General features: G+C 41.6%; 1 protein-coding gene across 1 annotated transcript; it reads left to right on the forward strand.

The window, feature by feature from the left end:
- Window positions 1-4,390: 4,390 nt before the first annotated feature.
- LOC121853337 (serine/threonine-protein kinase 11-interacting protein-like) lies at window positions 4,391-10,985 on the forward strand (the record flags this gene model as incomplete). The annotated part of the gene is made up of 8 exons (XM_042347400.1): window positions 4,391-4,433; window positions 4,756-4,932; window positions 5,488-5,678; window positions 7,573-7,671; window positions 8,213-8,390; window positions 8,542-8,735; window positions 9,050-9,326; window positions 10,857-10,985. Coding segments are annotated over exons 1-8 (1,288 nt in total), but the record flags the coding sequence as incomplete, so codon positions are not given.
- Window positions 10,986-14,065: the final 3,080 nt, after the last annotated feature.

The raw sequence follows: 14,065 nt of genomic DNA on the forward strand, positions 1-14,065 counted from the left end.
CGAGTTCCCAAAGCCCATCCTCGCTGTGACACACCTCAACAGGTGTGCAGAGATACCTGTTTCAGCCATGACCACACCTGCTGCCGCCCGGGAGTTCTTTTTTCGTCAGTTCAGCGACGTCCTTGTCTCCAAGCCCGACCTCCAGAAGACGCCGCTCAAGAAGATGACAGGCCCCCGATGAGAATCCACCTCAAGCCTGGCGCGACGCCTTTCGCCATCCACACACCCAGGCCTATCCCCTTTGCCATACGGGACAAGGTGAAGGCGGAGCTCGATTCTCTGGTGCAGCAGGGGATCATCAGACACGCCGGTGAGGAGCCCTCCGAGTGGTGCCACCCTATGGTCTTGGCACCCAAGCCTGTAGGTGTTCGCATCACAGTGGACCTCACCCATCTCAACTCGCAGGTCTCCCGTCCCGCCCATCCATCGCCTACGCCCATCCAAGCAGTCCGCAGCGTCACCCCGTCTGCAAAGTTCTTTACCACGGCGGATGCACTACATGGGTACTGGCAAGTCGACCTGGCGGAAGAAGATCGCCACCTCACTACATTCATCACGCCCTACGGCCGCTTCCAACACTGCCGCGGACCCATGGGCTTCGCAGCAACGGGGGATGCGTACTGCCTCCGTGGGGATATGGCTCTGCAGGGTGTCACCAACTGCGTGAAGGTCGTAGATGACATCCTGCTCTTCGACGATGATCTCCCGGCCCACTTGAACCGAGTTCATCTGATGCTCACAAGATGTCGTGCCCATGGTATCACCCTGAACAAAGATAAATTTGTGGTCGCCGCCTCCCAAGTTAACTACTGCGGCTACAACATCTCGCCAGAGGGGATCTCAGCTGATGAGGAGAAGGTCAAGGCCATCAGGGACTTCCCTACTCCAGCGAACCTGACCGACCTTCGCTCATTTATGGGCCTGGTAAATCAGCTGGCCGACTTCTCCCCTAAAATCGCCACATCAGCCCAACCCCTACGCCCCCTCATGAGCCCCAAGCGCTCGTTCCTCTGGACTCCTGACCACGACCTAGCGTTCAGGAATGTTAAGAAGGCGTTGCTGTCACCCCCAGCCTTGGCACCCTTCGACCCGTCCTTACCAGTGGTCCTCCAGACCGACGCCTCCCGTCTATACGGCCTCGGATATGCCCTCCTTCAAGACCACGGCCAGGGTAGACTGCGCTTAGTTCAGTGTGGCTCCAGGTTTTTGACAGACACGGAGACCAGATACGCCACCATTGAACTAGAGATGCTGGCAGTCGCCTGGGCTATGGCCAAGTGCCGCCTTTACCTGTTCGGCCTTGGGCATTTCACCCTCATGACGGACCATCGCCCGCTCATACCCATCCTCAATCACTACACGTTGGACGCCATCGAAAATCCTCGCCTCCAACGCCTCAAAGAGAAGACCGCCCCTTACGTCTTTACAGCTGTGTGGCGCGCCGGGAAGCTTCTGTGCATACCAGACGCCCTCTCCCGAGCCCCTGTTAGTCGCCCCACACCTGAAGATGAAGTCGACTGTACCACGGCCGCTGCTCACGTTCGGTCTTTAGTGACACACACAGCCACTTCTCTTGCTGACAAGACGACGACGACGCCCTCCATCGAAGACGATAGGACTCTCCAGGAGCTTCGCATCGCCGCCGCTCAAGACCCGGCATACGTCCAACTCCTCGACTACGTCTCCGCTGGATTCCCCACCAACCGCTACGACATTCACGCCTCCGCCCTCCCCTTCTGGAAGCTAAGGGATAGCCTCTATGCGGACGGAGAGCTGGTGTTGTACGGCCCCAGGATCGTCGTTCCCGCTGCCCTCCGCCGGCGCACCTTATCCCGCCTCCATGACAGCCACCGCGGCGTTGAAGCCACCAGGCGCAGAGCCCGTCAGACCGTCTTCTGGCCTGGTATTGACGCCGATATTAAGAGCACGGTTGAGGCCTGTGAGCCTTGCCAGCAACTCCAGCCCAGCCAGCAACAGGAGCCGTACCTGTGCAATGACCTCCCGAAGCGGCCCTTTGAGTCCGTGTCCGCCGACTTCTTTAATGTGGCCGGAAAGTCTTTCCTGGTGGTCGCCGACAGGCTCTCTGGATGGCCCGTGGTAGTTCCCTGTGGTCAGGACACCACCTCTTCCAGGGTCATCCGGATGTTTTGTTGCTTCTTCCGGGAAGTCGGAGTGCCTCTCCGCCTCCGAACCGACGGTGGGCCCCCGTTCAATAGCCACGAGTTCAAGAGCTTCGCCGAACGCTGGGGCGTCCACCACATCGTCACCTCCCCTCATTACCCGCAGGCGAATGGCCACGCCGAGGCAGCGGTAAAGTCCGTAAAATACCTCATCCTCAAGACAGCACCGACGGGGAACCTGGACTGCGAGGAGTTCGACAGGGGCCTACTGGAACTCCGTAACACCCCTACCCCTGCCGGACGCTCTCCTGCCCAGGTGTTGTATGGCCGCCCCCTTCGTACTTGTGTGCCTGCCCACCCCCAGTCCTTCTTAGATGAATGGCAGATCAAGGCGGACGAGTGTGACCGCCGTGAGGCTGCCCGGATGGCCCAAGTGACAAGCCACTATGACGCCCAAGCCCGCCCCCTTCCCAGGTTGGCCGTCGGCCAGCAAGTACGAATCCAGGACCCGACGTCACACCGCTGGGACAAGGTTGGGGTCGTCATGGGCCGTGGCGAGCCTCGTTCGTACCAAGTCCGCCTCCCCAGTGGTCGTGTGTGGTGGCGAAACAGACGCCATCTCCGCCCAGTGCCACCCTCTAGTGACGAACCTTCCTCCCCGTCCCCTGTGTCCCCTTGCCCAGACCAGGAACGAAGGTCGTCAGTTGATCCTCCCATTGTCCCTCGCCGCTCCCCCCGACTCATGGAAAAAGAGTCCGTAGCCGCTCGAGATTGCACTACGAGCGTAAAGGGGGAGGGAGGTGTATAGATATGTACATACCAAGATATGTGAACACGCCTGACACCAGGACTCTTGTTACCATTCATTGTACCATTTATTCACATGTCTGTATTACTACATATTATTATAGCATGTCTGATGTCCATGCTTATGTCTAATGCCTATGTTCATTTACTATGTCCCGATGTACTATGTCTGTACCGCGCTAGTCGAGTAATTAGAAGACCTCATTTATTGTCCTAGGAATGTCTAGCAACTCCCCTTGCCTGGCTAGCTAATTTCCCTCAGATCGGCCTCGGCCTACCTACGGTCCGGGGTCCCTAGTAATCGCTCCTGTATCGGTTGGCTATCACGCCCAGCCTTGTACCACTTATTGAATATACCTACTGCTCGTGCCCTGGAGTTTCAAGAACCTTGTCTAGGATTACATCCACCACACCACAGACATCACATGTTCAATTGATTTATGTGTTTTGTTTGTGAAGAATTGCAGAAATAATTTATGTAATATTTATGTATACAGTATACCTGTACAGTATATGTAAAATGTAAACTTTTAAATAAGAGAAAAACAAAATACATAGCGTTTTAGACCCGAGCGCTCTGTTTACTCCACACTTTGTTTGAAACACGTGTGAAGTTTTTAAGTGTCCTCAGTGAATTCTGATTACTGTTTCTCCAATTTTGTGACTATGGAAAAGAAGAATATCTCTGGGAAGCACTCTGGTGATCGCATTTCCGGTGGTGATCGTAAAAGAAAGGCTATAACACTTGAAGAAAAGCTTGATGTTTCATGACTCCTCAGCCTCAACATCACCCTTATCCCCCATCAAGTTATATTCATATTTTTTCAAGGTAAAGTGTAACATTTACTGTATGATTTCATTATTAGATATGAATGTAACATTTATTTAGACTGTGCTATCCTTTGTGTTAGGCTAACTACGAAATTTTTTTTCGATTTGGAGTAATCTGCACCTAACCCTATTTTCTCCATAAGCCCTGTTATTTCTATTACACGAATTTCTATAACACGATGTTTTACAAGAACACTACTATCGCGTTATAGCAGAACTACCTGTGTCTAGACGAGGTTTGCCATGGATGCTGTTACTACAGTTGAGGCCTTCCAGGATTGTGCTATGGTTCTTCAATTGCTGAAACAAATGGGGCATCTGCAAAAGTTAAAGAAAAGACAATGAGTGTGTTGTGAATTGTTTTTTTTAATTGGCGATGGCTGGCTTGTCAAAGAAGACCCTGAATAATGATTTAATAATACTAAAGAAGTTTTAAAGTGACGAATAAATAGAAACATGTCACCGTTTTATGTGTTGTACTGTATTTTAAATTATTATTGTTTCGTGATTTATTTAAATATTTACTTGAATATTCAACACCTAATATGAAACTAATTTGAGCACTAACCCAGCCAGCAAAGCTCACTGCCAAACTGTTGTCCATTTGGGCCATCAGGCCAGCAGCCAGCAAAATGGGCAACAGTTTTGGAGGAAAGTGCCCAGTGGGCTGCCACCGTTAGCCATGAATTCCTGGCTGGGAGACTGGAAGCTATGTAGCTGGTATGTTAATTTAGATTGGAAAAGTCACGTATCCTGATATATGAGAGTCTTTAGGTTTGCTTCCTGAGGATTATAAGCCATATACCTGGCTAAGTACTATACAGTAACCACTTCTCTTTTCATCTTGTACATCCTTGGATGTACTGTATTATTTAATTTTCAGCATGTTTGGTTGACTTTTACAACTGGTGAGGACAGGTGTATTATCACAAATACAATTCTTTTTATTTATAGCTTTGGGATATTTTGAACATTAACCAATATCTTCATTCAACAGACATGTGGTCACTTGGAGAAATTCAAGAAGCATTTAGTTTAATCCTTGAGATAGAGCAGCACACTAACTTCCATGTGCTGCCTCCCAACCACCGCCAGCACTCCGCAATCCCACACCTTCAGTTTATTTATGACCGTCTACAGAAGATCTTTGGTTTAAGACTGTGGGCTAAAGTTGGTGAGTAATTAGAACGTACATTGAACATTAATAGTACAGCATAAACAAACCATTAATTTGATTCTATATATTATGTTGAGTATAAAAATTATATGGTTGTAGTGAAAATTGCAGATAAAGGAAAGAGCATTTTGTTTTCTGGCCTTTTCACTAGAGTTGAAGTGAAGAAAACTTTCGAAAGTGAGGTGAGAGGTTTGAGTAATATCTTTCAAGTATGGAGTTAAGTAACAAAATGGTGTACAGGTATTGTACTGTATTGTATTCACAACAATATGAGATTTTTTTGTTTCCTTGTAGGAGAGATGTATTTTTTTTAAATTTATTTGCTTTGGTAAAATTACTGAAGATGTATTACATTTGGTTCAGCTTTCAGCTGTTAAAGGACAATAGAGTTGGAGACGGAGGTAGACCAGTTAGTGGAGCTTGAATATGGTCGCCCGAAAGTAAATGTTGGTGTTTGACAAAGTTCTTCCATCAGGAGCAAAAGCCTAGTGTACACTGATTGGTATTGGGTCTTGTTACAGGGAAATTAATTAAATTATTTTATTATTTCAGGACAAAGTCTTCCACAGAATGAAACTATAAGTTTACGCTGCTTCCGGAACTTACAAGCTCTGGAGTTATTGCACATTCCTGTGACCAGCCTCAAAGCCCTCCAAACCCTGCGGCCAACACTGCGATCAGTAATAATAGTTAAAGGACTAACACGACTTAGTGATCTGTTCATCCGTTGTGGTGCTGATAAGGTAAATTTTAACTCCATTATTTTTATCTTAATTAAAATACAATGAAATATCAGTTTTTAATATATAATCCAGTGAAAGGACAAGTAAAAAAATGTAGGACTGAAATGTACTGTGGTATTAAAAGAGAGTCACCAAAATTTGTGTGTACACACTTTACATCTGTTACAGGTACAGTACAGCTACAGGTCATACAATGTTTTTGATGGTTATTCAGTAACTAAATCAATTATATTCATTGAACTCTGTGGGATACATTATATAAATCCCAGTAACTGTCTTCCATCACAGCATTGCTGCAATTTTGGAACCTTGGTAATAAGCTGATCGTATTTTAGTTATTTCTTAACCAGAGAAATTGAAACATAAAATTTACTCACATTTTGCTATTTTTGTAGGAATTATACTTGATATGGGGGTGGATGTGGTTACTCTTGGATACATCACTGTGGAAAAGTGGATAGAATGATGGTTATTAGTGTGTCTGTCATCAGTTTTTCATTACTCTCTACTGCTCTCTACACAACTATTGAAAATTATTTTTGCCAAACTTGGTAGTCAGGTCAGAGGGTAAGATGTCATCTTACCCTCTGACCTGACTACCGACTGCTGCGGTGTTTTTTGAAGATTAGTAGGGTCATTACCTAATACCTGACCATTGTGGACTTGATCTCACCCTCCTCTGTATATATATACCTTGTTATGTACTTCTCCTTAGTCTGTACTCACCCCTGAAGATGTGAATTACACGAAAGCGCTTGGGAACTTCGTGTTTTCTTTTTCCTTGTAGTTATCAGTATATATATATATATATATATATATATATATATATATATATATATATATATATATATATATATATATATATATATATATATATATATATATATATATATATATATATATATATATATATATATATATACTGTATATATATACAGTAGTACCCGCTTAACGCGGTCAATTGAACCCACAGGGTACCGCGTTAAGTGAAAACCGCGTTAAGTGAACAACAGAACATATGGGATTAATTCCAATAGAGACTGGCCCGACCCCCAAACTCCACTTTTTGACGACACACAACTATGTTGTAGTAAAAATTTTATCTTAACTTTATGATGGTATGCACACACAATTAATAATTAAGAGAAATATCAATAATATTAGGTTTTTTAACACTTGCATTAGTAGAAAAGATGGCTGGGCACACGGGGATGGGGGGTTGGTTCCGAGGCAGAGGGCAGATTATTGGCCCTCACCTGTATCACTTGTATCAATTGTATCACTATCCACCACAGAGGCTTGCAGGGCCTCTTTGTCAAACCCCTCAAAGGCCATATAAGTCCATATCCTCACTATAATTATCACTATCACTGACTTGGGCCGGCTGTGGTGGGTGGCGGGTGAAGAACTCGGTAATGTTTTGATGACTGGGCGACCTTGTGCGCATCGTGCCCGCGCCGCTTCCCGCGTATATGATGAAAAATTCCGCGTTAAGTGAAAGTTCAGCTCTGGCGAGGCACCGCGTATATGATAAAACGCGTCAAGTGAAACCGCGTTAGGCGGGGTAATACTGTGTGTGTGTGTGTATATATATATATATATATATATATATATATATATATATATATATATATATATATATATATATATATATATATATATATATATATATATATATATATATATATATATATATATATATATATATATATATATATATATATATATATATATATATATATATATATATATATATATATATATATATATATATATATATATATATATATATATATATATATATATATATTATTTTTCCATTTGTTATAGTGCCTTTTTAGTTTTTCCACTAATGTATTGTAAACTAACTAACAGTGTTTATACTGTATATCAGGCAGGAGAGTTTACAATGAGTTGTGAGCCAACACAGCTTCCTGCACTTGCTCCCATGCAGAGTTTAGACCACAGCCTTAGTCTCCTGCCAAACCTTAAGGTATGTTGCAAGAAATATGTAAGTACTTACTGTATCTTGTACTACTATTGTGGGGATTATTTGAAATTGTATTACATTTGAATTTTTTGTATATTCTGTCATTCAGTATGGTATTTGCTTGCTTCTCTGTTGGTCTGTACTGTTTATAAAGCTAAATGCTTGAGCACTGATGAAATTTGGTGGATTTTTCTTGATAAGATTTGAAGGGATTATGTCTCATTGGTTATTTACGTTCTGTGATGTTTTTTTGGAGTAATTAGGGCATAGAAACTGTCATAATTTATATTATGAATTAATGGTTATATGGCTAACCATTGCAAGCATAGAAAATGTACATAAAACGTTTATGATGATGATGATGATTATTACAGTATTATTATTGAAACCAAACTATTTTTGGTACTTAAGCTTTCAATTACAGTTCACACGTATTACAGTGTTTAGGTACATGTATATATTTTCTGGCAATTTGTATGATAGTGCCTTTAGTAGAAATTTGAGGTTTATGGTGCTAATACTGTATATGTTTTTGTTTGAACAGATACTAGACTTAAGCCATTGTGAACTGGAGGATGCCTCAGCTCTGGAGTACCTCCCTACTGTGTCGTTATTAGACCTGAGCCACAACCAACTACGACTCCTTCCCCGTCTCTCTCCTACTGCTACCTACTCTCTTATAGTTCTCATAGCCAATAACAATCTTTTTTCTCACATAAGTGGTGCGTATATATTTTGTTGTAGTTTTGGGTTGCTTAACAGCCATTTACATTACTCTTTTAAGAATGGACATCATATACAGTAGTATTTTAAGATGAAGTGTTACAACAGTTTTATATTCTGTAAGGATGCTACTTATTTTTCCTTATTTAGGTTTACATGAAATGAATAACATTGAGGAGCTGGATCTGAGGGACAATGTATTAAGTTTGAAGGAAGCGTTGTCACCCATTGGTGCCTTACCTCATATTAGAGTGCTCAAGATAAGTGGTAACCCTATCACATGGGACCTCAACTACAGAAGTCAAATTATCAGACAGCTAAATCCTGCTACTGCCAATCATAAGGTACTATATATGTTGACTTAGTTATGAAATTATTTTCACCATTAACTTTACTAATGTAACACTTGTCATATGTGCAGCTTTATGTTTGATAGAGAGAAACTTATTCATGTATGTGTTAGAACTTGACAACTTGTTAAATATTTGGTCATTTTCTTAGGACACAAAATCATAATAGTCCTTGTGATGTATCATTAACTTGTCCAACTTAACTCTCTTTCATCTTTTATGGTTAAATTTTTTAACTCACTGTGTTTCTTCAATAAATGTTTATTATCACTTTTTTTACTGCTCATTTAAGATAATGTTGTTTGCAGGTTGTGTTTGATGATGTGCCTCTAACAGGTCAAGAATATGATGAGGTTGGGATGCATGCAGTGCCAGCAGGATCCTCTTACTCCCCAGAACTTCTTTCATCTCTTTCATCCCTCTCCTCCCTTTGTTCTCCAGTGAATCCAATAAGTCCAGCACATGGACTAATCTCACAGCCTCTGTATTCACCTGAAGAGGCAGATCTGATTCAGCTAGATCCAGTAGACTCCCAACCAGCAAGTTTAGTTAATGATTCAGCTCCTGTATCACTCAAAAACTCAGGTTTGGTTGTGTTCTGCTCTTGGCATTTAGATTGTATATCATCTGGGTATTTAAGAATTGTCTGTTATGTTTTACTTTTGCATGATTTTTAAGTGGTGATGAATTCTTTTAAATCCTTTACACATAAAGATGGTGCATCACAACCACTCTAGATATTAACAGTAGTGTACAGTGTTATGTGAGTGAAATGATGTACAAAATTTCAATTTGAATACATAAGAATTTATGTATTTCCTTATTATTACTTCTGGTAAGGAATCATACTCATATATACAAGAGGCTGTTATAATTTTATAATCACCACCAACCTGATAACTGACTGAAGTATTAATTTATGCTCATTCATCCCTCTGGTAATAAACATCACCCTTGGCTGTGAAACTTTCTTATATTTGACGTAGATTTTTGGTGCTCAATGCAAATACTTCTCTGTTACCGTCTAGTAGAAGTTTTCATGCTAAAATTTTTATAATTGTTGCCCATGCTTGGAAGGCAAGGACAGCTGCCAGTGTGTCCCTTTTTAATATTCATCATACCTGAATGTCATCAAACTTACGTCAAGTAGAGTATGCAAAGGAAACCATTGCCTCTATTTTCATGTACAGTGCTTCTCTTGGGGGTACATGATAACAAATTTTAACTATCTCGATGAGCATGGTTTATATGGAAGATTCTCCTCTCAGATTCAGAAGAGCTAACTCTTAACTATGTTGGATTAAAACTTAATAAAGTTTACCTTTGAAGTATTTTAAGAGCAGACGAATGTCAACTGTCTTTTGATTTATTTTTAGTTCATTTTTGATAGCATGAAACACTGATGTCTATGTTTCCCATTTATTAGTGTAAAGTACAGTAGTTCCAAACATGTGAAAAAATATGTAGGGTGGTTTTGTGTGGAAATTGGAGATTTTGACCAACATTATTTCACCCACTGGTGTGTGACTGATCCCTTTCAGTAAAGTGGTAACACTATTCTTTCATGTCTATCAAAACGTTCTGGGTGTTTAAAAAATGATGTGAAGTTCTTTTCAGCTGGTTTTTGTATTGAGTTACTACATGCAGCAGTCATTTTTGCTTTAAAATATCAAGCTTATTTGTGTTTACATATGGTACAGGGATGCTTTACTTCACACTTTCTCATACCTTTAAGTAAAAATCCAACAAAGTGCATATAATGAACCTAAAATTTAAGTATTTTCATGGAGAGGTATATTTTCAGACCCAGCAGGGCAGGGCTTGTTAATCTCATTGTGATATTTTTCTAATAAGAAATGGCTTGATAGGTCCCTGTGGGTATGTGAAGTCAGCCCTCCAACATGGTTTTACTTTGTTAACATATTTGGCATGTATTTGAAGGTTGAGATGTACCATATGTGAGACTCAGAATAGTTGAATACTGTAATGGCTTTTCTTTGTACTGTAATTAAAAGTGATGAATTTTGTCCATATTCACTAAAAAGGATTAATACCTATTAAAAATATTTGCTAGTGGCTACCATGTTTGAAACATCCAATAATCTCACTACCCAGGCAATGGACAACCCCGCAGAAAATCAAAGAAGAAACGCACTCGACATATAGCCATCACAGATCCTGATAATGAGGATATGGACAATGACAGTATACATTTGGCAGACAGTGACATGTTGGAAAGAATGGGTAAGTCTTTAACAGTCATGCTGGGTGGAAAATCCAAAAGTAACTATTGGTTTATTTGGGATTTGAAGACCTGGCTAGTATGTTCATTAGACTCTTTATTTCAGATCAAAACTGTTCTATTAATTTATTGTTTGATGTGGTGGGCAGCTATGTACCACAATTTTAATATGTAGTTTAGAAAGGAATAAGGATTAAGAAAACAACCAGTGGCATATACAGGAAAAGATACAGTCATACTGAATGTAAATGATGATTGATGACTTAAGCTATTCAAGGACATACTGTAGATACGAGTAAAATGATGCACAAGAAATGGTAAGTTAAGAGTTACTTAGAGGAAACCTTGCAAAACAGTGGACATGTTGATGTAATAAGATTACATATGGTTTTGGAGAGATGGTCAGTGGAATTTAGAGACCTATGAGTTAGGGGCTTTTAAATGATAAAGGACTTCCAGAAATTAGGTAGTTTAAGAGAACGTAAATATTTGCAAAGATGGATATTCAAAATTAATTTGAAAAAATGGGAATTGCATTCAGCTAGAAATATTCAATGCCATGATATATACAGATAATTAAATAGACTCCTGCAGAATAAATTAAATTGTGCTATTACAGTACCGTATATCTCGGCTTATAAGACGGAATTTGAACATTAAAAAAATCTGCCCAAAGTTAGGGGGTCGTCTTAATCACCAAGTATAAAATTCTTACCTCTTAAATATTGCGTGTCAAGAGTGGTGATGGAAACATGGTAAACCACTCACAAAGTCCTACCAGGGAAAGTGACCTTGACTGTGACCGCCTGTGGCTATTTTTAGCCGTCCTTGTGTTCGGAGGTGGTCAGTAATGCATATCTGTATATTTACTGATCATAATACTTATCTCCTATAAATAATTCATTTAAAATTTATTTTTTTACAAAGAATATTCAGGAAATGACTGCGTTAATTCTTGAAACTACCGACAGTGGTAAATTTAGGATATAAATGATGAACAGAAGTCACTTCATGGAGTCATGGATTCGGAGTTTGGTCCTTAATGATCACCTACCAGTTATAATGCTAGCCTCCCTTTTTCGCGAAACAAGTATATAAATTAAAGAAAATACTTGCAGTGTGTTTAATGTATTACAGTATATTATAAATAAATAAATAAACAAATAAATCGGCAAATCTATTTTAAGTAAATGGAAATATTTTACTCACACCAACATTAGTTCCAATTAAATAACTGCCGCTTAAGTGAGTCACTAGTGTACACCAGCCGGTATAATTTGATGCCAATACTTGAAGTGAATTGGCATTATTTTAAATAACCAACAATAAATAAATGGAAAAAAGATCAAAGGTGAGAAACATTATATTGTATGTATGTTGTGTTGTCAAAGGAAGAGAAACAATTGAAACTCTGCAATTGTGTGTAAATGAGACAGAAAGATAAATCAGCAACCTAAGACTTGGTCACAATTTTCGTGATGCCATATGGAAGTAGGGTCTACCATTAGACAATACTGTACATTGTGCTTCCAATATCTTCCCAGGCAGTAGAATCTCCCCATTTGGTAGCTGCCTAAAACTTTTAGTAATATTACTTTGATACAACATGATAAATTAGACAAACAATGAAAATAAACAAACAAAAGTTATTTACCAAGACCGCTCTGAGAACAGAGGGATGTAGGGGGAAGGAAGGAGGTTGAGATAAGATGGCTATTTATAGCCTGTCTTTGTGTAGGAAGTCGACCACACTAGAAATAATTAATTTTATTATGGTAGTGTTGTGAGGATGTGTGAGTGGTGTGGGGGGTTGTGGTAGTGTTGTGAGGATGTGTATGTGGTGTGGGGGGTTGTGGTAGTGTTGTGAGGATGTGTGAGTGGTGTGGGGGTTGTGGTAGTGTTGTGAGGATGTGTAAGTGGTGTGGGAGGTTGTGGTAGTGTGAGGATGTGTGAGTGGTGTGGGGGGGGTTGTGGTAGTGTTATGAGGATGCTGTATGAGTAGTGTGGGGGCTTTGTGGTACAGTTGTGAGGATGTGTGAGTGGTGTGGGGGGGTTGTGGTAGTGTTGTGAGGATGCTGTATGAGTAGTGTGGGGGCTTTGTGGTACAGTTGTGAGGATGTGTGAGTGGTGTGGGGGGGTTGTGGTAGTGTTGTGAGGATGTGTATGAGTAGTGTTGTGAGGATGTGTAGTGGTGGGGGGGGTTGTGGTAGTGTTGTGAGGATGCTGTAAGAGTAGTGTGGGGGCTTTGTGGTACAGTTGTGAGGATGTGTAAGTGGTGTGGGAGGTTGTGGTAGTGTGAGGATGTGTGAGTGGTGTAGGGGGGGTTGTGGTAGTGTTATGAGGATGCTGTATGAGTAGTGTGGGGGCTTTGTGGTTCAGTTGTGAGGATGTGTGAGTGGTGTGGGGGGGGTTGTGTGTGTGAGGATGTGTGAGTGGTGTGGGGGGGTTGTGCAGTGGTAGTGTTAGGAGGATGCGGTATGAGTAGTGTGGGGGCTTTGTGGTTCAGTTGTGAGGATGTGTGAGTGGTGTGGGGGGGTTGTGCAGTGGTAGTGTTAGGAGGATGCGGTATGAGTAGTGTGGGGGCTTTGTGGTACAGTTGTGAGGATGTGTGAGTGGTGTGGGGGGGGGTTGTGCAGTGGTAGTGTTAGCGGGATCTCGGTATGAGTAGTGTGGGGGCTTTGTGGTACAGTTGTGAGGATGTGTGAGTGGTGTGGGGGGGTTGTGGTAGTGTTGTGAGGATGTGTGAGTGGTGTGGGGGGGTTGTGGTAGTGTTGTGAGGATGCTGTATGAGTAGTGTGGGGGCTTTGTGGTACAGTTGTGAGGATGTGTGAGTGGTGTGGGGGGGTTGTGGTAGTGTTGTGAGGCTGCTGTATGAGTAGTGTGGGGGCTTTGTGGTACAGTTGTGAGGATGTGTGAGTGGTGTGGGGGGGTTGTGGGAGTGAGTCATAACCACACACCACCCTCAACACACTACCTCTTTCCTGCATCACCATCCAACACTACCAACGTGCAACACACCTGGTCACCTCTACATTATTAACACCTATACTGGAGTTGATTGGGATCATGTGCTGTGTACATC

The sequence above is a fragment of the Homarus americanus genome, unplaced genomic scaffold (assembly GCF_018991925.1).
Source record: "Homarus americanus isolate GMGI-L3 unplaced genomic scaffold, GMGI_Hamer_2.0 scaffold12580, whole genome shotgun sequence".
Lineage (NCBI taxonomy): Eukaryota > Metazoa > Arthropoda > Malacostraca > Decapoda > Nephropidae > Homarus > Homarus americanus.